Genomic DNA, 25,999 nt, shown 5'->3' on the forward strand with positions numbered 1-25,999 from the left:
GGGAATCACAGCTCCCAGAGAGCAGCGCCCAGGTGAGTCACGCCCCGCTGTTGGTGAGGGGACACTCGCAGGGTGACAGTGGTTGTTCTGAGACCAGTGGCAGAGGCCTCATTCCACTGGAGGTAACTGCTTCATCTGCTGGCAGGGACAGCCACATCCCAACCATGTCCAGGCTGTGCCAGAGCTCACCAGAGGCTCTGCAGTCCTGGGGGGCTCTCTGGGCCCAAGGCAGCCTCAGCACCCAGGTGGGCTGGTGGACCTGTGCACTGTGCAGTGACCCGATTCCACAGACTTGTTTTCTCAGGCCTGGAACCCCCGTGAGCACTCCACACCCCAGGCACACGGAGCAGCCTCCTCCTCACCTTACCCACAGAAGGTGCAGGAGGTCCACTCCCACCTTCAAGGACCGGTTGTAATGTACGTATAATTGTAATGTCTGCTGTGTCATCCCTCCTATCACTACACATAGTGAGGGGAAAGGTCTTCACCTGGGCCAGGTCTTTTCGACCCATGGATGTGATTTTTAGCGTTACAATGAGGACAGTTCACTTCAGAACACCTTAAATATTCGTTCCTTTGCCAAGGTAGAACCCAGCAGTCACTTTGCCAAGTGTCCAGTAACTCCTCCTTTAGCACAACCAACCCTGTCTGTTCTGTTGCTCCCTCAAACATAACTAAGCTCCAGTTATGCCCTTGAGTTCCTGACTGCTTCAGGAGGGTCACTTCATCCCAAGCCACAGGGCAGGCCCCGTGTGGCTGTGACTCCCGCTGCTGCGCACAGCGCGGCACTGGAGGGGTCAGGAGGACAGGGTCCAGCTTTACAGAAGCAGCTGCTGGGCCCCGGTCAGGGCTGCGCTGCGGCGGGTACCGCGGCTCCAGAGGTGCTGACACCGGGTCCCGGGGCGGGCCCGCTGCCGGGTACCCGCAGGCTCCGCTCCGAACGGGCCGAGCAGCAGCTCCCGGCGCGCCCTGCGGCCGCTTCCGGCCACCAGCGAGAACTACAGCTCCCGGCAGGCACAACGCATGCGCCGAGGGCCGAACGGAAGTGGGCCGGGCAAGCCCCGAAAGCACCACCCCTTCTGCGCGGCCGCCATTTTGTCACCGACTTTCACCCGCCGCCCGACGGGGCGGTTTTTTTTCTTAAAGGAGAAGCGACAGCACAAAGCCGGCCCGCACAGGGCGCGCCCCAACCGGCACCGGCGGCGGCCCCGTGGGTGGGGCACCGCGGAGCAGCCGCCGCCGCGGTCCCGCCGGTCACCGTCCCGATGCCGGCGGGCGCCGAGCAGCCGCGGGGCGCCGAGCAGCGCCCGTCCGCACAGGGCCCGCCCGCGCAGGGCCCGCCGCCCGCCGCCGAGAAGCCGCCGTCCTCAGGCCGCCGCCGTGCGCCGGCGCCCGCCGCCGAGCAGGGGGAGGAGTCCGGCGGCAGCCGGGTGCTGAGGGGCGGCCGGGAGCGGGGCCGGGCAGCCGCCGCCGCCGCTTCGGCCCCTGGGGGAGCCGCCGCTGCTTCCCGCCGCCGTAAGGCCGAGTATCCCCGGCGCCGGCGGAGCAGCCCCGGGGCCCGACCCGCCTCCGAGCAGCCCGCCGCTGAGACGCCGTCCGCGGCCAAGAAGTCCTCCCGGACTGGGTGAGTGCCCTACGGCAGGGGGGCCGGGGGATGGGGTAGGGGCTGGCGGGCGGTCTGTACCCTGTCCCGCTCGAGTGGCGCCCGCGGCCCGCCCTTAGCCGCGGGCCGCCCCGCTCCTCCGCCTCTTTGTTCTGGACTGGCCCCGCCGGTCCCGAGCGCTGCGGGCCGTGCCCGTCCTCCCTGTTGCCGCAGACGGGTCCTTGGTTGTGAGCGGGGCCGTGAGTGCCGTCTGCGCGAGCGCCCGGGTGCTCCCCGGCCCCGGCTCTTCGGCTCCGCGGCCAGGTGAAGGCGCGGTGAAGGAGGCGGTGGGATGTGTTTCCCGAGAGGCGATGCCGGCACTTCTCTGTCGCCTTACATCGGGAATGGGAAAACGGCCATGTGTGCGCTTGGAGCGCTCGGAGCTGATGTTCCTTGTTCTCACGAAAGAGTCCATGTGCTTTAGAAACAGCGGTTATGGGCAAGACTGGGCTTCTGCTGATATGTTATTATAGTTCACCCAGCCTTCCTCTGTGTGAAATAATCCCTGTTGGTGTGAGGGGCTCAAACCAGCAGTGCAAGAACAAGGTGGTGGGTCTGTCCACAGCTGGGAATTAGAGTCATTGTGTTCATTTGGTTTCTGCTGCCGTGCTGTGGGAGCTGTCTCTTATTCTTGTTTTTGCGCTTTTTCAGGTGCACGGATAAAGCAGCTGGTAAAGGTAAGAGCTGAATTACTGCAGCTGTTGTATTCCACTCAGAAGGTCAGGGACCTTCCCATGAGGATAGCCAAACATCTGTTGGATCTTCCTTTTAAAGCATGGTTTGTTGCTTGATGGCATGCAGCTTCTTTCCAAGGTCTCCCTCAAGACTGTGGATCTGGGATAAGCTGCTGATGCTCTTTGCACGTGCCCAACGTGCAAAAACTTAGTGTTCCAGATAAGCACTGGGGCATTGCTCCACCAGCAGAAGGTGGAACCATGCTGCACACAGTGTGACTGCTCTGGTTCCACAGTGGCCTTGCATTGCTGGCAGACCCTGGGCTTGCATGTGTTCTGCTGCTGTCGCAAACACAGCTGTAGGGCCTCGAGAGATGTGGGAATAGGAATGTTCAAGTATTTACAGTTGTACTTTTCCTGCTTTAGTGGATGGTGAATTTTTTAGGCTTGTGTCTTCATGGGATGAAAGAAAAGTTTTGAAGGGGGCAGGACAGCTTAATGGATCTAATCAAGAAGGTTGCAGCTCTGGGGAGCTGCAATCAGGAGCAGAACTTCTGTTCTTCCAGAGTGAGCTATGAACTCTGTATTGATTGAACAGCTTCTTGTACAAAAAGAAAAAAGGAGGGTTTTGCTCTTCACCCAGTGATGGCTTCTGGAACAGTTCCAAGTAAAAGGCTCTGTGTGGTGTTGGTTTTGACCTGGCACTAGAGAATGGTCACAGAAATGGTGAGGAGTGAAGGCTGTACACCTATGAAAATGAATCCACCTTTCTGCTGGAGCTGTTTGGTTCTTCTTTGCAGGCGTTTGTGTCTTGAAGGCTGCCTTTATTCTTGTAATCCTGTAACTCTTTATCTTTATTCCTACAAATCTATAGCTTGCTTCCATTTGGGTGTCAAATGTATCACAGTTGTAGCTGGCAAAGTGTATTTTTGCAGACCACAGCAGAATTAACCAGTGTAGTTTTAGCAGGCACCCATTTGTGTGCATTTACCTCTTGCTGCATGAAAGGTGGGGAGAGTATTATAAGAGCTTCAGCCTTCTAGCTCAAAGCAAAGTTGCTGAAACGTGTGAAAAAGTGTGGGGTTGTCACCTAATACTTGCCTACTGTTAACATTGTGTTTTAATGGGAATTCTCAGTTGCTTTGGATATCCTTAAGCTAAAATGTTTATGTGGTGGTGGTGACAGGAAACAGGCAGAACAGTCCCATATTTAGCCTAGTTCCTTGGGATGTGCTTGGAAGTGGCACATGTCAGTCTGAAATTTCCCAGGTTTGGTGCTGCTCTGTGCTCGAGCCATTACAGACTTCAACTTTGGGCTCTGAAAGATTCGGCTGCCTCTGAATGTGAGAGTGGAGAAAGTGTTGGTTAAATTTCTTGTGCTCTTTTTTTGTGATGTGACTTACAGCCAGGATGGATGGCACGAATGTTTGTGAGGAAGTTGGCATGGAGAAGCGGTGGTTACTTGTATCATAGAGTCACAGAGTGCTTTGGGTACCTTAAAGCTCATTCAGTCCTGACCCCCTGCCACGTGCAGGGACCCCTTCCACTAGAGCAGCTTGCTCCAAGCCCCTGTGTCCAACCTGGCCTTGAACACTGCCAGGGATGGGGCATTTACCACCTCTCCAGGCTACCTGATTTCACCACTCATTATAAAAAATTTCTTCTTTTTATCTAGTTTGAATCTCCCTTCGGGCAGGTTAAAGCTATTCCCCTTGGCCTGTCCCTACAGGCCCTTTCCTGCAGCCCCTTCAGGCACTGGAGCTGCACTCAGGTCTCCCCTTCAGGAGCCTTCTCTTGTCCAGGCTGTCCCAGCCCAGCTCTCTCAGCCTGGCTCCAGAGCAGAGCTGCTCCAGCCCTTGCAGCAGCTCCGTGGCCTCCTCTGGACTTGCTCCAGCAGCTCCCTCTTGTGCTGTTGCCCCAGAGCTGGGTCAGAACTGCAGGGGGGGATCCCCAGAGCACAGGAGAGGGGTAAGATCCCTTCCCTGACTTGCTGTAGTCCAAAGGAAATCTGCCTTGGTGCTTTTTTTTGTTGTTTTTCAGTCTGTGAAAGGGCAGGAGTGAGAACGCTGCGGGTCTGTGCCCAGCTCTGCACGGGGTGAAGTTCTTGCTGCACCTCGTGCTTATTGGGGAAGACCTGGAAAGCGGCTGAATAAAGAGTCATCCTTGGGCAGGTCATGAGGCAGGAGAGGAGCTCCCCTCCCGCTCCCTCCTTTTTGGCCTTCAGCATAAAATGTTTGAAGAAGCCTAATCAGGTGTAAGCAAACTGCAGTTTCCTCGCGTGGCAGGGCTTTGTGGCTGGGAGCCCTCTCATTCTGGAGGGTAAAATACCCTTGGACGTTTCACCCCTGACTGGAGCTGCCTTGGAAGAAATCCATTAAATCTGTTGAGTGGTTCTGCTGAAGGCTTTGAATTTAGTGCTGGTGTTTGCTGGCACGAGTACTGTTGTTCTCTGCTATAAAATACTACAGTTAGAACATGAAATTGGCATGAGCTCAGCCATAGCGGTTAGCCTCTGTATGTAAGGCACATGGCCTGTGGAACAAGGTGACATATCCTGTGGATCTGTCCAACGAATGACAAAGTTGCTGCATCAGAGTTTGTTCACTAAGTTTTGTTGCCTTATGCTTGCAGTTATATTTTGAACTAGTTGTTGGGAAAGAAAGCTTAGAGGTGTTGGGTGCCTTCGATCATAACTGAGATGCTGCAACAATGGAAGTGTCTTGCTAAGTTTTATGTTCTTCTGTGTAGTGCCATGGGTTTTTCTGCCCATTGACTTGGGAGCCCAGGCACAAAGGTATGGCTGTGCAGGTCTGATAGGAAGACTACAGGAAGGTTAAAGTCGAAGGTATGCGTCGTGTCAGAGTTGGTGCGTGCTTGTGACCGTGCTGGTGTTCATGAAAGCAGTTGCAAAGTCAGCTCTACCAGCTGCATTTCCCATCTCATCTGCTTAGTCACGCAATTGCTGTATCTCCTGGTGTGTTTCTGTAGCAATATTAGTTACATAAGTAGAACATTTAATCTCAGTTTATAAATGAATTCATGCAGTTGGAGCCAGACTGTGCAGTGTCATTCACGTTCGACTTCCCACAATGCTGTATGTTCTTGTGGAAATAATTTTAATTTTAGTTAGGCCTGACTAATTTTAATTATTGGAATACAGATTTAATAAACACAGATCATGTCCTTCCATCACTCCATTGAAAATTCAGTGCTTACTGTGGCTCTTCAAATCATGTTGGCAACCAAACAAAACCTGCTTCTCTGATTCAGTTTGACACCCAGACCAGTTTCTGACTATCCACCTTTCTGTAAGATTTTTATCTGCTGTTTAGGAACCACTTTGAAGAGTCTGATTGAAATCTTTCAGTTGGTCACAACTCAAACCAGGTTGTGTGGTGGTTCTGCAGAAAGTGCTGGAGTAGCGGCTGGATACATGAAGCCTTGATTTACTTACAGCTGTTACCGAGAGGTGTAGTGCCATGTGCCTGGAGTCACCTCCTTGGGAATCCGTTCCCAAATCAAGGGGTTCTGCCCAGCAGTGTGGGCTGGAGGGTGATGCCAGCAGTGCTGACATGCTCCTGCAGTGTATGGTTGTAGAAAGCATGTGTTGGAAATGCAGTTGGGTGGAGAACTTGTGTTGGATGCTCACATGTGGAGAACTGTCTTGGGGATTTGTTCTGTGATTTCCTCCCCAGTCTTTTCCATATGAGGCCACTGTAATACACTATGGGTGGCTGGCATATCAACCACCCTCCCATCACAGTGAATTTCCAGCTGTGGTTTGGAGGCCCAGAGAAGGTCAGAGACATTTCTTCAAGGGCTGTGCAGGGATATGAGTGGGGAATACAAGTTTGCTCTGTAGAAGTCCACTTTTAACTTTTTAAGTTTCTCTCTTTAAGAGAAACAGTAAGATTCCCCAGGCTAAAAGAAGACTGGTTGTGTAGCACAGGTAACTCATGTTACACCTCGTTGTTCGTGTTCTTAAAGCTTTCTCCTGCTTTGGTGATGACTGCTTTGCCTTAAGACTTTGTCAGTGTTTCGAGAGAAATGTCATTACTTAAAACCAAACCTCATAAAGACAGGTGAATTTAAATAACTGAGTGCCCAAACCTCCTTTGACTTCTACAAGGATTTTCCTGGCTCCCGTGTGTACAATTTCAAAGCTCTTTGGTCGGGGGGGGAGCTGTTTGGATAGAGGTTTTCACTAAGATTTTTCTTCCTGAGTTTTATTCTCATCTGTGCTGTTACGGAAGTATGTGTTTAGTGCCTGATCTGTTGTGTAGTTACTATGTTAAAATTCGCAGTCAGAGATGTCTATATGTTGTCGTGATTTCTGGTTTTCACAGTAGTTGTTTTGTAGCTTAATAATTCACAGTTGATTTTCCTTTTACTTAACTGTACATAGGTATTTTCTGAAGGTGTCTACCAAGGACAGCAGTGACTCCCAGCAGCTGCTGGCTTTGAACAGTGGCATCTGCATCAGTGTTCCTTCTGCACACCCTTGCTGCAGGGAATCCTGCTTACATTTCCCAAAGTCCAGGGCAACACTGCCACTGCACCTGCAGGGGATGAGGGGAGCAGGGCTAGGAGAGTGGTGGCAGACACAGCAGGATCCTGTAATGAAGGAAGTCCTGCTGCTTCTTCAGGAAGTAAACGCAGTTGGTTTGGACTTTCCTTTTCTGCTCCTTGCAGTGAGTAATTGATAATGGGCCTGTGACTTGTGCTCTTTCAGTGCTTGGGAAGAAGGTTGGGGAGGTGCTGGCTGTGGAATATGTGTATTTACTGCTCAGGTCCATGTCAGCTCGCTGTCAGTTACTCGGATGCACTCAGCACTTCCTGCAACCAGTGGTGTAAAGAAGCAGCAGTATGCACCCTGTCCTTGGACCAGTCTCCTATAGAGAGGATGCTGTGGGGCTAGGGAGTGACGTGAAGCAACAAAGCGTGATCAAGTGCAAGTGCCACTTGCTGTGGCTTCCTGGAAAGTGGAGTTACGATATAGGGAGGAACTGAAACTTGTAAGGGTGGGTTTATCCTGTGGGCTTGGAGACAGTGAACAAGCTTTGGTATATATCGCTTCTGTTTCAGTTTGTGGCAGCACTGGTGCATGTAGAAAAATATGACAGGGGTTCTGAGAGAGATGCTTTTGCTGGTGTGGTGACCCTGCTTGCAGTGCTCTGGGGCAGGATTAGAGTGTGCATGAGAACACGTTTCTGTTGTGTGTCTGAAATGGAAATTTGTGCTGACTACATGTTAAGATGGGATGTTACTGGGGTCAGCTTTTAAGAAGCAGAGCAGTGCCCAGAGTCTTGTCTTTTGGCTGTCTAAACGATCACCAGAGCTTCAACTTTAGTTATTTTCCTCTCAGGTTTCCTTTTCTTGTCCCTTTTCCCAGTAATGTGTTTCCTTCACAAATGTTAAGATTAAACCTCAGACTGAAATGGGAGATTTAGGTTAGGTGTAAGGCAGGAGCTCTTCCCTGTGAGGGTGCTGAGGCGCTGGCACAGGGTGCCCAGAGAAGCTGTGGCTGCCCCATCCCTGGCAGTGTTCAAGGCCAGGTTGGACACAGGGACTTGGAGCAAACTGCTCTAGTGGAAGGGGTCCCTGCCTGTGGCGGGGATTGGAACTGAATGAGCTTTCAGGTACCTTCAACCCAAGCCAGTCTGATTCTATGAAGATTAAAGGATGTTTGATGCCTCTTATGTGCCATCATTCAAATCTGCAAGTGTGTTCTGCCCTGGATGCTGTTAGGTTTAAAGGCTGTTTGGAGGATTTGGCAAAATGGTGAAAGTACCTCCCAGTGGAAGCAGTTTATCATCTGCTGACTGACTTAAGGGGCAGATCAAGGTAGGAAGAGGCCCAGGACCAGAAGATTAAGAGGATTGGTAGGGCTTGGAACTGGATGATCCATCAGGCCCTTTCCAACCTGAACCGTTCTATGATTCTGTGACTTTAAAAGGTGATTTTGCCCATCTCTCTTGAATTACTCTGCTAAGTGCAGGTGCCCACACTGTTCCCAAAATTTGTGTGGAGGTTCTGGGATGAGGTGGATAATAGTGTCAGTGCTGGAGGGTTACAGAGGGGTGCACATGGGGGCATTTCTCCACAGATTCATTTACAGAGTCATAGCTTCCATTGCCCTTCTCTGTGCGACATGACTCGGGCAGAGGGAAGGCAGCTCAGCTGTTCAGCAGCAGCTTGGTGCTGCTTCTTGCTTTGCACTGCTGCTTTGACACCAATTGTCTCATTCTTTTGTCCTGGAGTCTGAGTTCTTATGATCTGGTGTCCATCGCCACTGTTGACACTGGCAACGGAATAACAGGATGCTGGCATATAACCCATTTTCTGTGCAACTTCTGGGATGACAGGAGCCCTCCAAAGAAACTGCAGCTAGCCAGAGCTGGGGTGTCAAGTTTATACAGTTTGAAATGCAGAATTGACGGCAGCCTTTCCCATTTAAAACCTTCCTGTGTTTCAGCTTCAAGACATCACAGCAGCTGCTTTTTTTGTTGGAAGAGCGGAGCCTGATGATCTTTTAGTCACCTCTGTGTTGTTTCTCTATCTGCTTTATGCCATTAGGTAAATCCTAACTGAGGAGCATGGCTTTCTGTGTAGAGATGTTTGTGAGAGGAGATGGATAACGCTGTGTTCATCCACAGGGCTGGGATTTGACCAGGCTAAATGTGGTACCCAGGAGAAGACTGAAAATAACTGTGAGGTCCTTGGGTAGTCAATTGAAAGAGGTTGGCACCTCCCAGCTCCTTCCACTGATGTTATAGAGAAGGACAGCTGTGTTCCTAACTTTGACACAGGCATGAGTCCTGACATTAAGCAGGAAGTATCAGAACCTGGGGGAGGAATCCTCAAACACAATTAGAACTGCAGCACCTCCAGTGGCAGCTTGTGATCACCTCTAATGCCAGGTCAGTTGTGTTGGACAAGAAAGCAGCAGGAGGAGGAGGTGCTGCTTTCCTCTGAACAGCCAGTTGCTGTCTCTGTGTTTAGTGTTTTGAGTGTTGGTTTGTATTTTGTTGGTGGTTTGTTTTTTGAGGCTTGGGCTGCATTAATCAGAAAGGTGTTTGTGTGAAGGAGAAAGAAACTGGAAAGAGGCATAAAATATATTGAAAATCCCCAACTTTCTTTCACAATGTTTGATTTGAGGCAGAACCTTGGTGAGGGCTGATTCCTGTTGCTTGTGTAGCTGAAAACTTTGCAGGTACAAGTTTCCTGGTGCAGCTCTGGCCTTTGCACGAGGGACCTGTGTCCCCTCTTAGGAGGCCCTAGAATTGTAAGGATTTTCAATCAATAGCTCTACACTGTTTTAGGAGTTCTACAAAGTAAGCTATTTGATTTTTTGGAGGTACATAGGCATTCGCAGCATGTAAAAGTGCAGTGATTATGTTAGACAAGCATGCTGAAGTGAAAAGGAAAAATCATGGGGAAAGGCTTATTAAGCACTTTCACTTCAGAGAAAAGAAAGCAAGATTGGAAGGTGAGTGGGGTACTCTGTAGAAAAGTATCCTGAGGGAGGTCTGTTTCAAATCCATAAGGCTAATCTTTAAAATACCAGCTTTTGCTAAGAAATTAGCTGAATGCCTGATCTTCCAAGGGAATAAACCTCTTTCAAGAGCAGCAGTGTGTGCTAACACTGGCAGCATGGTAATGTTGGAGGGGGGAATTGCCAGAGTGTGGTTCTAAGTGGTTTTGGATTTGATTTAACATTTGAAAGAGCCTGAGGATGTCCACAATTAGGATTAAAGACATAAAGCAGTTGTAGTTCACCATGAGGTCTGCTAAAACAGAATTCCAAAAAGGCGGTGTACTTCAAGCTCTGATGATGAAGTGGCTTTTATACATGCAAGACCTGAGTCTTGGTTGCTGTTTTACAGCAAAACTCTGATGCCTCACATCCTGTGTTCCAGTCAGATTTTTTTCAGTCAAATGCTGATTATTCCCACCCTGTTAATCAGGGACTGGGAGTGAGTCACACAAAGGTCCATGGTAGAAGTAAAAGGATCATTTGTTTTGAAAGGCTTGATGCAATTTGATGCAAAATCAGTGATTTCAGGTTGGGAGGGACCTCAGGATATCGCTGATCCCAATTGCTGTTTAATGTGGGTTCAGCATAGGGTTCACATCTTGCTGCTCATGTCCTTCTCCAATCAGGTCTGGATATGCTCAAGACATGGGCCCATGCAAACCTCATGAGGTTCAACAAGGCCAAGTGCAAGGTCATGCCCCCTGGGTTGGGGCAATCCCTGGTATCAACACAGGCTGGGAGGGTGAATGGGTTGGGAGCAGCCCTGAGGAGAAGGACTTGGGGATGTTGGGTGAGGAGCAGCTCCCCATGCCCTGGCTTCAGTGAGTACTTGAGCCCAGACCCCTCCTGTGTGCTGGGCTGCACCCCCAGAGTGTGAGCAGCAGCTCAGGGAGGGGATCCTGCCTCTTTGCTGCATGAAGGGGAGACCTGAGAGCAGCTCCAGTGCCTAAAGGGGCTGCAGGAAACCTGGAGAGGGGCTTGGGACAAGGGCCTGTAGGGGACGGGCCAAGGGGAATGGCTTTAACCTGCCTGAGGGGAGACTCAAACTAGATACAAAGAAGAAATTTTTTATAATGAGAGTGGTGAAACCAGGTAGCCTGGAGAGGTGGTAAATGCCCCATCCCTGGCAGTGTTCAAGGCCAGGTTGGACAGAGCCTTGGGTGACATAGTCTAAAGTGAAGCATCCCTGCCCATGGCATGGGGATTGGAATTAGGTGATCTTAAGGTCCTTTCCAGTTCTAACTGTTCTGTGATTCTAATGAGTGCTAAGTAAGGGGGATTATCAGTGTTCCTCTGCTCCTGACTGTGCACCTGTTAGTGGGACTCAGGATGCTGTGGGTTTCCTCTCGATGTGCAGTTTGCTCTTCACTGGGACTCCAGCATGGCAGGGCTGCTCCCCAGCCAGTCCTTAGGGGACTGCCCATGGGGTTTGCCAGCAGATGCTTGATAAACTCTGCGGCATCTCAGGGTACTGCTGGCTGGTGCTGAGGCAGCAGAAACCTTTCTGAATGGGGCAGCAACATAAATGCATTTGGGTAAAAAAGAGCAGGTCAGAGCTCAACCTAGAGCCCAGGCCCTGCGGAGCACTGCAGGTGCCTGTGTCTGCCAGACCAGTGGCAGATGTGGTCGCTGAGCACAGCCATCTACTTGGCATTAATTTCTTCAGCTCATCAGGTTTGAAATGTCCCAAGGCATTTGAATTCACTGGGGCCCAGTGTCACAGCGAGCACCAGAACGCAAGAGCAGGTGAACTGTACTTGGGTATTTTTAAGGGATGAACTTGCTCACATAGGCATTTCAGCCAGTTCTGTTATGCCAGAACGTATCTGGAGATCAGCCATCAGCTGAAAAGAAACCACCTGTAGAAGCTATAAATGAGTGCAGAGACCTTAGGCTAACAGCACTGGTGATGCCTTTTGCTCTGGTGTAAGATCAGAGACCTCCAGCTTGGATTCCTCAGGGTTAGTACCAGGTGATAGCTTGGACTTCGTGAACGAAGATTTGGGAAGGGCTTTACCCACCCTTACTACAAGTGTGCTGATGACTAAAAAGGCCAGTGTGGGATAGGCAAATCCGATTGCAAAAAGCACAGCGAAAGGTCTCCTTGGGTGGTGTAGGTGAGGCATGATTCTTTCTACGTTGTCTTTTCTCCTTGAGACTAATTCTGCTTGTGTTCTCAAAGGAGACAACAGTGTTATGTATGGTGTGCCTCCAAGTCTCCCGATTGGAGGCCGAGGTGGACCACTGACGGTAGTCAGTATGGCCAAGGCTGAGGTATTGTTTCAGGTAGTCCTTGTATCTCCTCTTTGGGGCACTTCTCTTGCGGCAGCCGGTGGCGAGTTCACCATCAAACACGATCTTAGGGAGGCGGTGATCCTCCATCCTGGAGCCGTGCCCTGCCCAGCACAGCTGCAATTTCAGCAATAAGGCCTCGATACTGGTGACCCCTGCCTGCTCTAGGACTAACATTTGACACACAGTCAAACATCCAGGGGATGTTTAGAATTGTACGGAGGCAGAGCTGATGAAAGCGTTTGAGGAGTTGCAGGTGATGGCAGTAAATAACCCATGATTCAGACCCATATAAAAGAGCAGACAGTACAATGGCTCTATAGACACTAATTTTTGTACTTTTCTTCAGGTGTTTATTGCACCAGACTCTTACGGAGTTTTCCAAAGGCTCTATATGCCTGTACAATACCTATATGCCTATATTACCAGGTATACAATGCTGATTAAATGTGTTTGGGGGATTCTCCAAACATGACTTTTAATGTGTTCCAGTTCTGAAGCTAGTCTTTCAAAAAGTAGTTGCTGAGGTTTATGAGTGTCTATCTTGTAGTGCTTAGGGGAGATGGGAGCCAGCAAATAATCATCTTATAAGCCTTTATCAGAAGGAAATGTAAGCTGCTTTTAAACATTTGTGTCTTTACTCAGAGGCAGTGGGAAATGTGATCAGATTTTCAAGTGCAGCCTGGCTGAGGCAAGGCCCCAGGATGTATCGTATCTGGCTTAGTAGAGCTGTGCTCCACATCTGAGAGAGCTAGTGAGTGGTTTCCCCATCAGAGTACATGGAGGCAGTTACACTGTTCACGATGGTGCCCCAGAGTGTGAATTTATGATGGGCTTGATGTTTTCATTATTCTTAAAGAGATTGCAATGGTGTTTCAGATCCCAAAGAAGAGAAGGAGGAGGAGGAGGTCTCCAGTGTCCTCCGCCATGGCTCCCCTGTCAGCACAGCCAGGCCCAGCAGGAGCTGGCGCAGCAGCAGGGCAGCCACCGTGGCCCGCCAGCGGGACACCGAGAACTCGCGTGCCTCCAGATCCAAGACGGGCTCCCTGCAGCTCATTTGCAAGTCGGAGCCAAACACAGACCAGCTCGAGTACGGTACGTGAGGAGCCCTGGCATGAGAGTGCCTGGAGAGAGTCAGGTCTTGGGAAGCTTTGAAGGGAGCTGAGTGTGGGTGTAACGTTGTGAGCTGTATGCAGACTGTGGCTGGTACAGGTGTGGTGCTGCTTGGTCATGAGTACCTTCTGCCACCAGCACTCCTGGCACTGAATGTCGACGGAGGTATCTTGAGACAGATGAGCTCACTGCAGCGAACACAGATTGAAACCTAATGGTGACTTTTCCTTTCAGAGGTCACAGAAGAGCATCAGTCTCCAGCTGGAATCAGGTAGGAAATTCTTATTTTGTGACATTTCTTCCTCTTTATTGTCTCAAGAAGTTAAAATAAGGGCCTGAGTTTTTTTCAGAATAAATGCTTCTGTGAGAGGAGCTGTGGATGGAGAGTAGCTCTCTTTTCATTCAGTCCTGGACCTTTGCATTTTCAGTCTGGGTTGCAGATGGACTGCAGATGTCAGGAGATACTGTGGAGAAATGGATTTTAAGATTTAATCTGAGCACTTCACCTGGTAGCTTTATTCCCTCAGGAGCAGAAGCTCTAGTTAGGTGGGTTCAGAAGAGGAGGCTGCTCTGCCTAGCTTTGTCTGTTTTGGCTGTCATGTTCTTAGTCAGTGCAGTCTGTTGGCTTTCCCCAGTCATGCTGGATGAGAAAGTGCTGTGTAATAGAGTCTTTCCCATCCCGAGGGATGGTGCATGAATATTATTGCAGTAGTGCTTAAGCTGTTGCTGCTAAAGTCCTTCTCTTTTTTTTGCCAGCAGTGATGACGAGGAGGAGATGCTCATCAGTGAGGAAGAAGTTCCCTTCAAAGATGATCCGAGAGATGAAACCTACAAGCCCCATCTAGAGAAGTAAATTATTTGATTACATGCTTACTGTGGGTTTAGACAAAGAAAAAGTACATTTTAGTTGAATGAGCTCAGTACTCCCCAAAGAACCTGAGGAGCTGCTAAGGTGGAATGGCTCCCACTGGGCACAGTGTTTTCTAGATACTGTCTACAGGTACGGGTCTGTTCTTCTCCAGTGGACTGCAGTCTTCAGAGCCATTCTATCTGCCAGGTTCTTCCTTATTTCTCCTCAGAAGTGGGACTTGATAAATAGACCTGAACTTTTATCCACTTTTTGCTTTAATCTTTGTGCAAAACAGACAATGGGAGGAGTATTGGAGTAATGCATTGTATTTGTATCTTTGTAGGGAAACACCAAAGCAAAGGAGAAAAGCTAGCAAAGGGAAGGAGGAAAAAGAGAAACAGAAAGAAATTAAAGTAGAAGTAAAAGAAGAAAGTGAGTTTCGGGAAGATGAAGAACCACCAAGGAAGTGAGTAAAACTCTGCAGTTACATGTAGCAGTATGTTGTGTATATTTTGTACTCTTGCTAGTGTACGACAGTGTTGTGGTGGTTTTCCTCCCTCCTGGCCGGGGCAGAATCTGTTGTTCTGATAGAAGTCCTGCTTCCTTGTATCTTGGCATGTTCAACAAGGAAAAATAGAGTTGATATTTCCATATAGTTTAAGATGAGGGTTTTCTCCATACTGTGGTTTTTGTCACCTTCCTGAATATGGCCACACAGTATGAAATACTTCAGATCATTCTTAAAATTGGTTTCTGCTGTGATGAGGTGGATTAGACTATATTAGAAAGCCAGTTGGAGAAGACAGCGTCTCCTCTGTTCTGGGCCTAGAGGGAGACACGGGAATATTCTGTAAACATCCTCTTTGTACGTTTGGGACCATCGTGCCAGGGTTCAGAAGGAGCAGCGGTGTTCCCCTGGCTTTGGAGAACAAACTCTTGCTGCCTGGTCGGTCAGTAGTACTTTGAGTGGAGACTTGAAACCTTTAGGAATGCTGTCTCTGGAACTTTCATCTGGCAACTGAGGTAGATTGGATTTGTGTGTCAAAGCCACTCCTTGGTATGGGGGTAAGCAGGTTTTGTACTTGTAGCTCTTGTGCGAGCAGTTGGAACAAATGGGGCTCCCTCTGCTGGTATGTGTTGTGGCCTCTGCTGCTGCAGAGCTGATCCCACTGGGGAGGGGTCAGGTGCTGATGGCATTTTGAGAACTGGTTTGGTTTGGTTTTTATTTTCCTGTTAGAAATGGCTTTCTGAGCCTCATGCTCATGGTGTTTGGCTCAGATGCTACTTTTGTGCATAATAAAACCTGTGCCTCTTCTGAAGGCTTGACTTGAATGCTGAGTGTCAGTTCAGCATGTTACTGGCATGGTCTTGCTATTAATAAAGATGTCTGAGTACAAGGTAGGAAAGACTTCTATCAACCCACTGTTAGTGTCTGTGCAGCAATATGATCCAGCAGGTGTGATGTTCTGAGCAGGATGCATCTTACATAGGTCTGCTCAGATGAGATGGATTTTTTTTGTCTTGATAGATGTATAAGCTTCTATGGTTAATTCAGAGCACTGTAAAATTCTATAGTTAATTCAGAGCACTATGAAAGAGCTGCTAGATCATTCACCCCATTTTTCCCAGTCATGCAGATTGATGTTTTTCATGTGGTATGAAACCCAACAGAACAGAGAAAATGAAGAGCACCATTAATTTTGGACTGTGCTGGTAAAATTACATGTTTATAAAAACTGCATTAGGAAGTGATAAAGGGTTGTGAGAGCAAAGCACATGAAGCATCTCTTTCTCAAGAAGGCTGTCTTCATCTGAATCTGCCTCCAAATTGCACTTGATGGATCTTGCAGGAGCTCACAGCTCATGAGGCAACAGCTTGCTACCTGTTTACAGCAGAAACTGAGCAGAGCAGAATCTTGTGTGCTGATGCACAGCCTAGAGAGGAAATTTAATGACAAGGGTGCAAGTTGTTCACACAGTTGAGGTTTAAAAGAGAAAATGTGAAGTGTGTGATGCCCGATAGAGGCTTTTTTACAATAGCCCTTCCTCTCTCCGTGGTGGCACAAGGGTTGGTGGCTTCTGACCACAGCCTCTTGGGTTGTGGCTGTCCCACAGCCACGCGGATTCCAGTGGACAGGTATCAGTGGTCAGCTGAGACACATCTGAGCCAAGCCAACCACATTCAGCAGCATAGTATGCCAGACCATGTAGCTGCAGCCTCACTGTTGGCATAGGCAGTGGGATTTGAGGTCAAAATCCAGGTATCAGACACATGGGGACTGCAGCCCCATAGGAGGGTGCTCTGTGTGGTGTGGCAGTTCTGCGAGGTGCAGGGAAGGTTTGCATGGAGGCCTGGTTACCCCACTTCTTTAGGGAACCTGCCCAACTATTGTAGGAGTGTTTTGTTAGCAGCTCTGGAGTGTTGGGAGCTGGTGCAGGTGCTGACTTGCCAGATGCAGTGTTACTTTTCAGCCTGGAAGAGTTCTGTAGTATTTCCTGCAGCATGCTCCTGCTTTGTAGCGTGCACTTCAAAAACTCTGCCTGCCACCAGTGTAGAGTCTTTCAGTTCTGTTTCTGTAACCCTGTTGCAGGAGAGGAAGGAGGAGAAAGGATGACAAGAGCCCAAGGCTTCCCAAGAGAAGGTGAGTGATCCTCTCTCAGTTCTGTTCTGAAGACTTGCATCTCTTGTGTCCTGCATAGAGATGTTGATTGTCTCAAAGCCATCTCTCCTGCACAGTATAGAAGTCTGCTTTGAAGGTGGAGAAGCAGTGTGCTTTGTCTTCCCTTCTTCAATTACCCCTTCTCCCTGTAGTTGTGGGGTTTTGATTTCTTCCAACTGAACCGGCACCTCCCACCTTCTCCTGACCCCACTTCTGAGTTCATCCCTTGCTGGGCATTGCCCAGTGAAAGGTTTGGGAATTCTGTGTCTCCTGGCGTTTTCTCAGCTCTGGGGAGAGTCCTCAAGGAGGGGAAGGAACTCTTGGACAGAGTCTGTAACAGCACAGCCCAAACAGGAATATTGGAGCAGTAATCCCTTGCTTTCATGTCATGGAGCTGCACTTGTGCTTGTTTCTCTTGCTGCTGCCCTGGCTTCAGACCCCAGAGTTAACCGGGGCCCATTTCCTCACTGCCGCCTTAGGAAGAAGCCCCCGATACAGTATGTGCGCTGTGAGATGGAAGGCTGCGGCACCGTCCTGGCTCACCCACGGTATCTGCAGGTTTGTTGACATTCCTCAGCTCCCAAATGGTGTGAGGGCAGGGATGGGCCGCTGGAAACTGGCAGCTAATTCTTACCCAGCACTGAAGCGCTCGTTTCTGATGCTGTCTTTTTGGTAGACTTACTCAGTTGTGGCCACATGTGTCTCTCTCTGTCCTGTTGCTAGATGTCCACATTAGTTTGGCTTTCTTCTCTCAATGGAGATCAAAGCCTCTGTGTTCATGGTATAAGGGTGTCTTGTCATTGACTGGAGTCTGGTAGCCTGCTGAGGGGTTCCAGCTGTCCTCTCAGCCATGTAGAGAGAGTGTACAACCTTCCACTCTTTCTTTATAGCATCACATAAAGTACCAGCACTTGCTGAAGAAAAAATATGTGTGTCCTCATCCCTCCTGTGGTCGGCTCTTCCGACTCCAGAAGCAGCTGCTGCGGCATGCCAAACACCACACAGGTACAGGGAGGTGGGAAATGGATACAAACTGCTCCTTGGGACAGTGAACAAAGAGGGGAGGAAATGGAAAAGCCCAGAGGCTAGAGGATTTCTGGGGAGTGTGAAGCCAAGGCAGATGGCATAGATGTGCATCGGCAGCAGGGTATTATTTCCTTCTGCATTATGATCTTTATAGCCTGTTTGTTTTGTATTCTTAAGAGTTTTTAATCACCCCCTGGCAAGTATCACTTGGGAGTTCTCTAGAACTCCAAGCTTTATCCTAACTTGCCAGTCCTGCAGTATCGGTCAAGATGGATGATTGGCTTTTAGGAGAGTCTTAATCATGTGTCAACTATCGAGATGAGCTGCTGTGGTATATTGTGGGACTCCTGCTCTGCTATGCCTGCTGGCTTCCCAGCACTTCTGGTTCTGCTGCTGCTTCAGCAGCTTCACCTGCAACATGTGAGAGCTCAAAGGGGAGCAGGTCTGCAGGAAAGTAATGCTCCAACTGGTATTGCTTTCTAGATCAAAGGGATTACATCTGTGAGTACTGTGCCCGGGCGTTTAAGAGTTCTCATAACTTGGCGGTGCACCGAATGATCCATACGGGCGAGAAGCCTTTGCAGTGAGTACTTCTGCCTGTCTCTTGCTCCCCTACTTTGAGGGACCCTTGGATGCACCCGTTCATGGACTCCACTGAGAGAAAGGTTGGCTCTGAAGTCAGGGCTGGAACTTGTTCCTGGTGTCCAAGCTCTCCTTAAACACACACCTAAAGGAGTGTTTGAGCTGCCCCTTCTCTTACATACTCCTTGAGTTAGTGTCTCAGGAGAGATCTGAGGAATATAAACCCTCTACAAATTAAAACTGGAAGAGCTGGAGCTACCGTGACATCCTATTTTAGTGAGCCCTGGCTGTTTTCCTGAGCTGCCTCCCTGCTCTCCTGTTCCCACAAGTGTGTGGGCACATCCCTTTGTTATGACCTCCCCTTCTCCCCTCCCAGGTGTGAGATCTGTGGATTCACGTGCCGGCAGAAGGCTTCCCTCAACTGGCACATGAAGAAGCACGATGCGGACTCCTTCTACCAGTTCTCCTGCAACATTTGTGGCAAGAAATTTGAGAAGAAGGACAGCGTCGTGGCCCACAAAGCCAAGAGCCACCCTGAAGTGCTTATTGCTGAAGCACTGGCTGCCAACGCGGGTGCCCTCATCACCAGCACTGACATCCTGGGCACTAATCCTGAGGCCATTGCGCCACCCACCGATGGCCAGGGCCTGCCCCTGCTTCCCGACCCCCTGGGAAGCGCTGCCCCTGCGGATTGCCTGCTGCTCAATCCCGACGGGATGCCCAAGACGTTCTGCGGTGCGGCTGAGCGCGTGAGCCTGGTGGCTGACGGGAAGCTCTTTGTGGGCAGCGGCAGCAGTGCAAACCCCGAGGGGCTGGTCATGAACACCGAGATCCTGGGAGCCACCGCTGAGGTGCTCATCGAAGATTCAGACTCCACTGGACCCTAGTGGGCGGGAGCAGGCGGGTGCTGGGACAGTTTGGATTCTGTATTTAAAAGGAGGAGAAAAGAGAAAGAAAGAAAAAAAAAAAGACACAGAAACAGAGGAAATTTAAACAAATCTCACAATTCTAGTAAAGAACTGAAGGGTCTGCTCCCCTCCAGCTTGGATCACAGCACATCCTCTTTCTCCCAACCACTTCTCTCTCCCACTACCCCTTTGCAGAAAGGGGCACATGCTGCCATTACCAGAGCAAGTTGGATTGAGTGACATATTTCTCCAAGGGAGGCGGGGGGAGAAACTGCTGAAGCCCTTCCTCTAGCCCAAAGTAGATGCCTTTCTGGCTCCTTGATGTGGCCCCATTTGCAAATTAGAAAGCATCTGATGTGCTCTGTACAGGTTTCTTAAGACTCCCTCTTGCCCCTGGTCCCAACTTCTATGCATCGCTGCACTCTGGTCCTTGCAGTCTCTTTCTTCCTCCTGGGGCTGGGAGTTTGGTTTGGCACTTTAGGCCCCTCACGTAGCAGGGTGAGCTCCGGAACAGGCACATCCCTCTCCCCACTGCGCTTCTCTGCTCCAGCTCTGGCAGGAAATGGAGGGAACGCCCTGGCTCATAGATCATGTTTGCTTGGAGAGGCCCGGGGGCTACGGGAGCCCTGCGTGGGAGAGGCGAGGAGGAGCATCCCAGTTTGACGACAGTAATTTGCACTTTGAACATGCTTCGTTTTTGTGTTGTGGTAACAAGATTCGTTATTTATTGATTAAAAAAGGGTCGGTATTCTTTAGTTATGTTCGTAGGGGGTGGGGGTGGAAGGGGTTCAGGCTGTTTCCCAGGCTGCTTCGCACCACTGAGCTGCGGGGAGCACGTCGTGCCATTGGAACAGCAGCTGGGAGAGCCGAGGTGAAGGCAGCCTCTGGAGTCAGATGTGTCTCACAGCTTTTCCAGAGTAGAGGGAGAGCCCTTGGAGAAGAGCCTATTTGCAGTGGGAGCCTCTGCAGCAGTGTTTTAGCAGGAGGATGAGGTGAGTGATGGAACAGCTGGCTCTTGCCTCCCTTCCTCCCTCCCTCCCAGGTCGGGGGGAGCTCCTTGCATTAAATGCTCTCTTTGCCCTCCCTTGGTCCCTAGCTTGTCAGGGAAAAATGTCATTAGCCAGGAACTTGTTCTTGAGACTTAGGACAGTTGTGAGCTGCTTGCTGCTGAGGGATGTTGTGCTCCTCATCCAACTCTGCCTCTCCTTTCCAGGTCTAGGCAAAGACACAGAAGGAGGGGCTGGAGAGGGTGGTTTGTCCATGGCAATAGACTGACGTGGGGCTTGGGGGCTGTCAGCTTCTCTCCCTGACCCTGTTTTGCGGGGAGGGTGTTGTGCAGTGTGTTCCCAGAGCTGCTCTTTCCCACCCAAACGGCTCTGCTTTCCATGAAACACGGCGGTTCGTGTGTTGCCATACAGTTAGGATAGCACTAAGCCTTTGGAAAAGTTTGCGTAGGATACCATGTGTCTGCTATGGAGACTTGGATCTTTTTGCCCTTATCTGACACTTTGTGTGGTGATTCAGTGGCCTTGAATTCTTAGTGCTTTTGGAAGAGGTGAAGGAAAACCTGGGCTTTTTGGTTGGTTGGTTTTTTGGTTGGATTTATGCAGTTGGGAGCAGAGCCGAAGTATCTTGCAGTATTATGAGCACATAATCAGCTGTATTGGCTTGTAGCACACAGCAGCTAGGCAAAAGTGGGTGCCTGGGGACTGGAGAACAGCAGTAAAACAATGGAATTTAATTGGGAACTACTTACAGGAAACTGACTCTGAACACCCACACTGTCCCCTGTGCTGCCTCGAAATCCAGCTGTGGCCCAAGCCTGACAGCTTCTACTGGGCCGTTTGTCCTGATTTGCCCCCTCCCTTTCCCCCTTACACTAGTATCTTTGGCAGAGCAAGTTCAAACACTTCTGGTGTTTGTGGCTGAGCAGCTTGCACAGTGTCTGTGCCCTGGGTGTGGGCATCCCCTGTTCTTGCACTGTGGCAGAGGTTCAAGCCTCTCCTGGAGATAAGGATGACGGCCCAGTGTGCTGAATGCCCATCTCCCAGGACAGTGCACATCAGGTCTGCTGCCATATAGTGTTAAATTAAGCCAGTTTCTTCAGTTGGGATGATCCAGTTTCTTGCTTGGATCATGTTACCGTGATTTCCAGAAGGAAGCTTTTGGGTGCCCAGCCAGTGCCCTCCCCTTTGCAGACTACAGAGAAGCAGCAAGATGCGATGTGTTCAAACCCAAACTAGCAGTGTGGGTCTCATGTCGGGTTAGTGTGGGGCTTGCCGAGCCGTGTTGTGCACGGGCGTGTCTGCTGGCTCCTCGCCGCGGTGCCTGGTCCTGTGCCCTGCCCCATGCCCATGGCACAGCCTTGCTAAGGGCACTGCAATGAGACTCGTGGGTTGCTGGCACTAAACTGCTGTCGGGTCAAGATCTTGCTCCCCTCTGGTTACCGACATGTGGCACCAGGCTGGGAGGCAACAGGGGCTGCCTCCTTCTGCGACTTCCCCAAGCAGGGCCAAGAGCTTGCCATGGGGTGCGGAATGGAGCAGCCCCTTTGCTTCCCAGCCCGGACACATCTGCTCCCTGCCACTCCCTGCCACTCCCTGCCCTACCCTTCACGCACACCTCTTGTAGCAATCCTTTTTCTTTTCCTGGTCTCAGCCTCTAACCAGAGCCTGCTGTCCCTGGCGCAGGAAAGGTGGTGCAGCTCCTCTCCCACTCCCATTTGAAACCCTAAAACTGACAGAGCCCCCTGCAGCTCCTCCTCCCCTCGGTGTCTCCGTCACTCGCATGCAGTTCGCTTCAATAAATTATTGTAGTAGTTTGCAATAAACTTTTTTTGTATTCCCCCCCTCCCCCCGTATTTATTTTTTCTCTCCTCCCGGGGAGGGAGTGGAGGGAGCCCAGGGCACTGCGCCCGCGCTCTGCTGCGGGCAGGGGTGCCCTCGGGGGCCCTGGGGTGCGGGGTTGAGGTTGGAGTCCCGCAGCGCTCTCTGCAGTAGCCACCAGGTGGCAACGACGCTGCTGGGTTTGGCCACCGGCCCCGGGGCTCGGCAGGGGGCTCGCTGTGCTCCGGTGCCGCAGGGACATCGCTCTGCAGCTCCTCTTGTTTCTCTTAATCTAGGTAATGCGTAACCAAAATAAATGTACTGAGGAAAAACCAAACCAACCAGCAGGGCTGTTTTTGTCTTGGTGCATGCAGCTCACCTGCGGAGGGTGTCTGGGACCGTCTCCTCCTCTGTCTGCAGGACCCCTCTGGGAAAGGGGGTTTAGACCTGGGTGACCCAGTCGCACACAGCCATAGGGTGAATAAGAGGGCTGGATGTGGCCGGGACAGGCCTCTGCAGCCTTCTGCTGGGGTCTGGGTTGCAGCGCAGACTGCAGCTGGTGCTGGAGCTCCAGCCTGGGGGTTCCCCTCACCCCCTTGCTGGTGAGCCCACAGTGCTCTGCCCTGCTCAGGCCCCAGCCCTGCCGCCCAGGCCGAGGTGCTGAGCAGTGTCCGGGCTCTGCTCCCCTCTTCCCAGCAGTGTTTTCCCATGCTCTGGCTCTGCCATGAGCCGTGGGGATTATCGTGCTGCTCATGGCACTGTGCGGCTGGTAGGGAGGGATGGGTCGGAGCTGGGGTTGGGAGCCTGCTGCTGCCAGGCAAGCCTGTTCTGGGCAAGGCGCTTGGAGTGGCGACGCATGGGGGAATTAGGGAAATAATCTGTTGCCGTTGATCCCAGAGGCGGGAATTTGCACCGTCGTGCCAGGCCCCAGGCGCAGAAGAGGGGGAGAGCCAGGCCAGCAGACGTGTGAGTGGAGCTCCCGGCTGGAATGCACCAGCTCAGCAGGGGATTGTCCTCCCCGGGCCGGGCAGGCGCCGTGCCCTGAGCTGGGTGCCCCGGCTGCCCGCGCCATGGCTGCAGCAGACAGCGCCTCAGCCACGCTCCGGCGCCGCGACCTGTGCAGCCGAGGCATCCGCCTGGCCGGGAAGATGCGCTCGGACGTCGTTGACCTCCTGGACACCTATGTGAGTTTGCGCTGTTGCTATGGCCCTGCGCGGTGGCCGCTGCCACCAGAGTCCAGAGGGCTTTCAGCAGCTGGTCCATGGTAGGGACGAGGGATGAAGTGCAGCTGGTAACGGGGCCTTGGCGCTGCTGGGCGGTGCGTGGGCAAACCTTAAGCACCAGCTCCTGCCCTTGCACTGCCTGAATGTCCCCTGGCCAGCCCTGAAGCTGAACCGGGGCACCCTGGAGCTGGGGTTCAGGCAGAATGGGGGTCCCCTGTTTCTCCTGCCGCTGGCGATTCCTGGCTGCTGTCGTCCCTGCAGGTGGAGCAGCAGGGCCTGGATGCATCGGCCAGCGTGGCGGCAGTGGAGGGGGTGCCGGTGGCAGCGGTGGAGCGCTGGGATGAGCAGACGGGGACCCAGCGGCTGCTGGAGAACCTGGCGGCGTACCGGGTGTTCCGGGCCCTCCTGGCGCAGATGCTGGAGGAGCAGCAGGAGCAGCTGGGGGAGGCCGATGCCACGCTGGGCCGGGCACTGGCGGCCGTCCTGCTCCAGGTCTCAGCCTTCACCTACCACCTCGAGGAGCTGCTGCGGCTGGAGAACCGTGGCCCCCCCGCCGAGGAGGCGGCTGTGCTGCCCGTGCTCCCCCAGCTCAGCCTCTTCGAGAGGAAGCTGCGGGGCCTGGGCGTGCTGCGGGAGCTGGCCCAGTGGGCAGTGAGGTCCGTGCGGGACCTGCGGCAGCTCGCCAAGCCCGGCCCGGGCAGTGGCGCGGGCCCCAGCCCAGCCGAGAGCCCTTGAGGGCAGGCAGGGGGCAGGGGTTGGATCCCGCAGAGTGGGGGGCTCCTTGCCCACCTCTGCAGAGAGCTGCTGACAGCGGAGGAGGTTGTTCCGGGAGGGGGGTGGACGGGAGGGACCATGTCACTGAACCCTGGCACCCCCACGCTCTTGGTGCTGTTCCCTGTGGGAAGCTGGGCATGGGCCGCACTCCGTGCTGGAGGGAGCGAGGAAGCCAATGTGGGGCGAGCCTCGGGGGGTGCAGATGTTCCCTGGGAAGCAGCTTTGCCGCTCGCCCCAGGGCCATGGCCCCCAGGGGGCTGTGGCAGTGTTGGCCTTTTCTGTGAAGCCTGGTCACTGCCCCAGGGCTGTGTGGAGGCAAGGCAGGAGTGAAGGGACAGAAATGTCACCTGGTGAAGGAGCCTCAGGACATGCCCCCAGCTGCAGGATGCAAGGCTTGACCTCCTTCACGCATGCTCTCGCCTGGCTCACGATTACTGTGTTGGAATTTCTGCTCTAACTGCTTGGGGGCTTTTTTTTTTGGGGGGGGAGTGGGGTATGATCAAGAGGGGATTTCTTAGTTGCTTGGACAAGGTAACGGAGAGGATCTTTTAGCTGAAGGCTGTGATTCAGAAGACCCTCCACAAGGAGGTTTGTGCTTCCAGGGGTTACTTTGGGACTGGGATCAGCATGGAAGATGAAACAGCTGAACCACATCGCTCACCCTGTGAACGGGAATGCCCACAACCATGTTTTACTTGCTGAATGGCCGCGATGACTTCAAAGCAAATAAAAGGGATGGGTTATCTACTGTGACGACTGGGACTTCTTGGGGAAGCCTGGGCTGCCCCCTTCCTACCCCACCCCAAGGGAAGGTCGGTTCCAGTGGGGTGGGAGGTTTGGGGGGAACGGGACCTGCTGGGAGGCCATGGGGAAGATGAGGGAGATGGAGGTGGCAGGAGGAGGATGGGGGGGTTGTCACTGAGACTCTGCCCCATCCTGATGTGGTCCTGCTTCCTGACCTGCATGAGGGAGGCAACGCAAGGGGACAGTGGAAGCATGGGGTGGGGAAGTGGCGGCTGGGGACGTGCCCAGCGGGCTCCATACAAAGAGGCTTTGTTGTGGGTGGTGGCAGCACTGGGACCAGTGCCTGCCCCAGAGCCAGGAGTGTCTGTGTGGGCGCTGGGTGCTGTGGGAGGACAAAGGCTGACACTGAGCTGGGGCCCTCAACTCCCATGCTGCCCACTTGGGGAAGGTGGGGCCCCAGGGATGGGGCTGCACTGGGGGTGGTTTGGTAGCACCCAGTTGTTTTGTTGGTGATGCCCAAGAGGTAAAACATGCACCTTCTTCATCACCACTTTCTGCCTGACCTCAGTTTTGCAGCTCGGACTGGATTATTTGCAATGTTTCTGCTTCTGGGAACAACAATTTATGGCATTTTTTTTTCGTGATTAGTCAAAGTGAGCCCCTTTCTCGGCAAATGTTTCCCAGTTTCAGCTGCTTTGTGTTCTTGAAACCATCTTGCTCTTCCCTTGCAGCCCCGTGCTCTGCAGCGGCTGGGTGCTCGCATCCTTGCCCACCCGCTGCCCATCACCTTCCCGAAGGCAAGCACAGACATCTTGAACACCGCACATCCAGCACCAAGTCTTGCCACCCGCACAGGCAGGAGCATAGAATCATAGAACCGATCAGGTTGGAAAAGACCTTTTAAGATAATCAAGGCCTAGCAGTGCCAAGGCCACCCCTAACCCATGGCACTGAGGCCTCGTCTCCACGGTGTGTGAACACTTGCAGGGCCGGAGCCTGCAGCCCTGCCCTGGGCAGCCTGTTCCAATGCCTGAGCACCCTCTGGGGCAGGAATTGTTCCTCAGCTCCATCTAAACCTGCCCTGGTGCAGCTTGAGGCCGTTTCCTCCTGTCCCATCCCTTGTTCCTTGGGAGCAGAGCCCAGCCCCTC

The 25,999-nt window shown here is 52.1% G+C and overlaps 2 protein-coding genes across 2 annotated transcripts; both read left to right on the forward strand.

Annotated features, from left to right (window-relative positions):
* The first annotated feature begins 1,265 nt into the window (after positions 1–1,265).
* Positions 1,266–20,032, forward strand: ZFP91 (ZFP91 zinc finger protein, atypical E3 ubiquitin ligase). Its single transcript, XM_057430926.1, has 11 exons — positions 1,266–1,624; positions 2,294–2,319; positions 13,025–13,240; positions 13,493–13,529; positions 14,015–14,107; positions 14,452–14,574; positions 16,700–16,750; positions 17,248–17,326; positions 17,659–17,773; positions 18,278–18,377; positions 18,753–20,032. Exons 1-11 carry the CDS (start codon positions 1,266–1,268, stop codon positions 19,261–19,263), a joined length of 1,710 nt encoding a protein of 569 aa, XP_057286909.1. The 3' UTR covers positions 19,264–20,032.
* Positions 14,453–24,196, forward strand: CNTF (ciliary neurotrophic factor). The gene is made up of 3 exons (XM_057430927.1): positions 14,453–14,574; positions 23,007–23,293; positions 23,594–24,196. The coding sequence occupies exons 1-3, from the start codon at positions 14,556–14,558 to the stop codon at positions 24,065–24,067; spliced, it is 780 nt and encodes a 259-aa protein (XP_057286910.1). The 5' UTR covers positions 14,453–14,555; the 3' UTR covers positions 24,068–24,196.
* The last annotated feature ends 1,803 nt before the right edge of the window (positions 24,197–25,999 follow it).

The sequence above is a fragment of the Pezoporus wallicus genome, unplaced genomic scaffold (assembly GCF_028554395.1).
Source record: "Pezoporus wallicus isolate ANWC-B61680 ecotype Strahan unplaced genomic scaffold, APGP_CSIRO_Pwel_v1 contig_14259, whole genome shotgun sequence".
NCBI lineage: Eukaryota > Metazoa > Chordata > Aves > Psittaciformes > Psittacidae > Pezoporus > Pezoporus wallicus.